Raw genomic sequence first — 1,435 nt, 5'->3', positions numbered from 1 at the left:
AGCATTTCTGAGCCTGACAGATGCATTGACTACCTGATGGCAGCTTTCAACCTCACCCCCTCTGATCCTTCAACATTCATCTTAATGGGCATCCCTGGCCTAGAAGCTGCCCACATCTGGATATCCATCCCTTTCTCTATCGTCTACATGATGGGCCTGTTGGGAAATTTCACGGTTCTGTTTGTTGTAGGCAAAGAGGAGACCCTGCACAAGCCGATGTACCTGCTGCTCTGCATGCTGGCACTCACAGACATCAGCACGTCGACCTCCATCATGCCGAAAGCACTCTTTATATTTTGGTTCGATTTCAAAGGCATTACTGTGGGTGGCTGCCTCACCCAGATGTTCTTCATTCACACAATTTCTATTATGCACTCAGCCGTCCTCGTGACAATGGCCTTCGATCGCTACATCGCCATATGTAACCCTCTGAGATACACCATCATCGTCACCAATGTACGAATAGCTAAGTTAGGGCTCCTGGCTTTATTAAGAGCTGTTCTCTTCGTTCTGCCCCTGCCCTTTATCTTGAGCAGGCTGCCATTCTGTGGCAACCACATTATCCCCTATACATACTGCGAGCACATAGCTGTGGCAAAGATGTCGTGTGGGGACATCACAGTGAACAGGATGTACGGCTTGGTGATAGCATTTGTAGTTATCGGGTTAGACCTGACTCTCATTGCCCTGTCCTATGGTCTGATCATCAGGGCCATCCTCAGAATCTCCTCCAAGAAAGCCCACCAGAAAGCCCTCAGCACCTGCACATCCCACCTCTGTGTGTTGATGATGGCTTATCCTCCTGGCCTCTTCTCCAATCTGACACAGCGGTTTGGTCAGGACATTGCTCCCCATGTTCACATCATCTTGTCAAACCTCTATTTCCTCATCCCCCCCATGCTCAACCCTATCATTTATGGGGTCAAAACCAAAGAGCTTCATGACAAAGTGGGAAAATACATCTGCAGAAGGTGATCGCTGGGGGACAAAAACTGTAAACCTGAGTGATGACAGGGGGAAAGAATATCTCCTCGTTAATCAAGGGTGTTCTGTACCAGTTTGGCTGAGCTCACCATTGCAGAAGTTCACAGTCTGAGAAGTTACTCACACCTAACCTTTTATCACTGTATCACCAAGCACTGCTCTCTCCATTGCTGTGTCACCTGATCTCTTTCAGCATCACCTGTCAGACCCTACCTCTGCACACTCCCTCGGCCTTTCCATGACTTCCAGACCACCAAAAGATACTGCAGCTTTCTGAAGAAAGTTGGCTTTCCATTAAACCGTGTGTGAACACGGTTCTTCATCAGTTTGACGAACTGAAGCTATGGTTTCTGACAGACAAAGAAAAGAAAGCAACAACAATGCTAAACTTCTTTATTGTATGTACAGTTATCTAGTGAGCAAAATTAACCTGATTTTTCTACGTTCAATC

The 1,435-nt window shown here is 47.0% G+C and overlaps 1 protein-coding gene across 1 annotated transcript; it reads left to right on the top strand.

Annotated features, from left to right (window-relative positions):
• Window positions 1-975, top strand: LOC135892507 (olfactory receptor 52E2-like). The gene has a single exon (XM_065420303.1). The coding sequence runs from the start codon at window positions 37-39 to the stop codon at window positions 973-975; it is 939 nt and encodes a 312-aa protein (XP_065276375.1). The 5' UTR covers window positions 1-36.
• Window positions 976-1,435: the final 460 nt, after the last annotated feature.

This window comes from Emys orbicularis, chromosome 1 (assembly GCF_028017835.1).
Source record: "Emys orbicularis isolate rEmyOrb1 chromosome 1, rEmyOrb1.hap1, whole genome shotgun sequence".
Classification (NCBI taxonomy): domain Eukaryota; kingdom Metazoa; phylum Chordata; order Testudines; family Emydidae; genus Emys; species Emys orbicularis.
This window is presented reverse-complemented; position numbering and strand designations above follow the sequence as displayed.

What these genes read in the sequence shown, in the direction of transcription:
- LOC135892507 (XM_065420303.1), top strand. Translation starts at nt 37, where the DNA reads ATGGCAGCTTTCAACCTCACCCCCTCTGATCCTTCAACATTCATCTTA.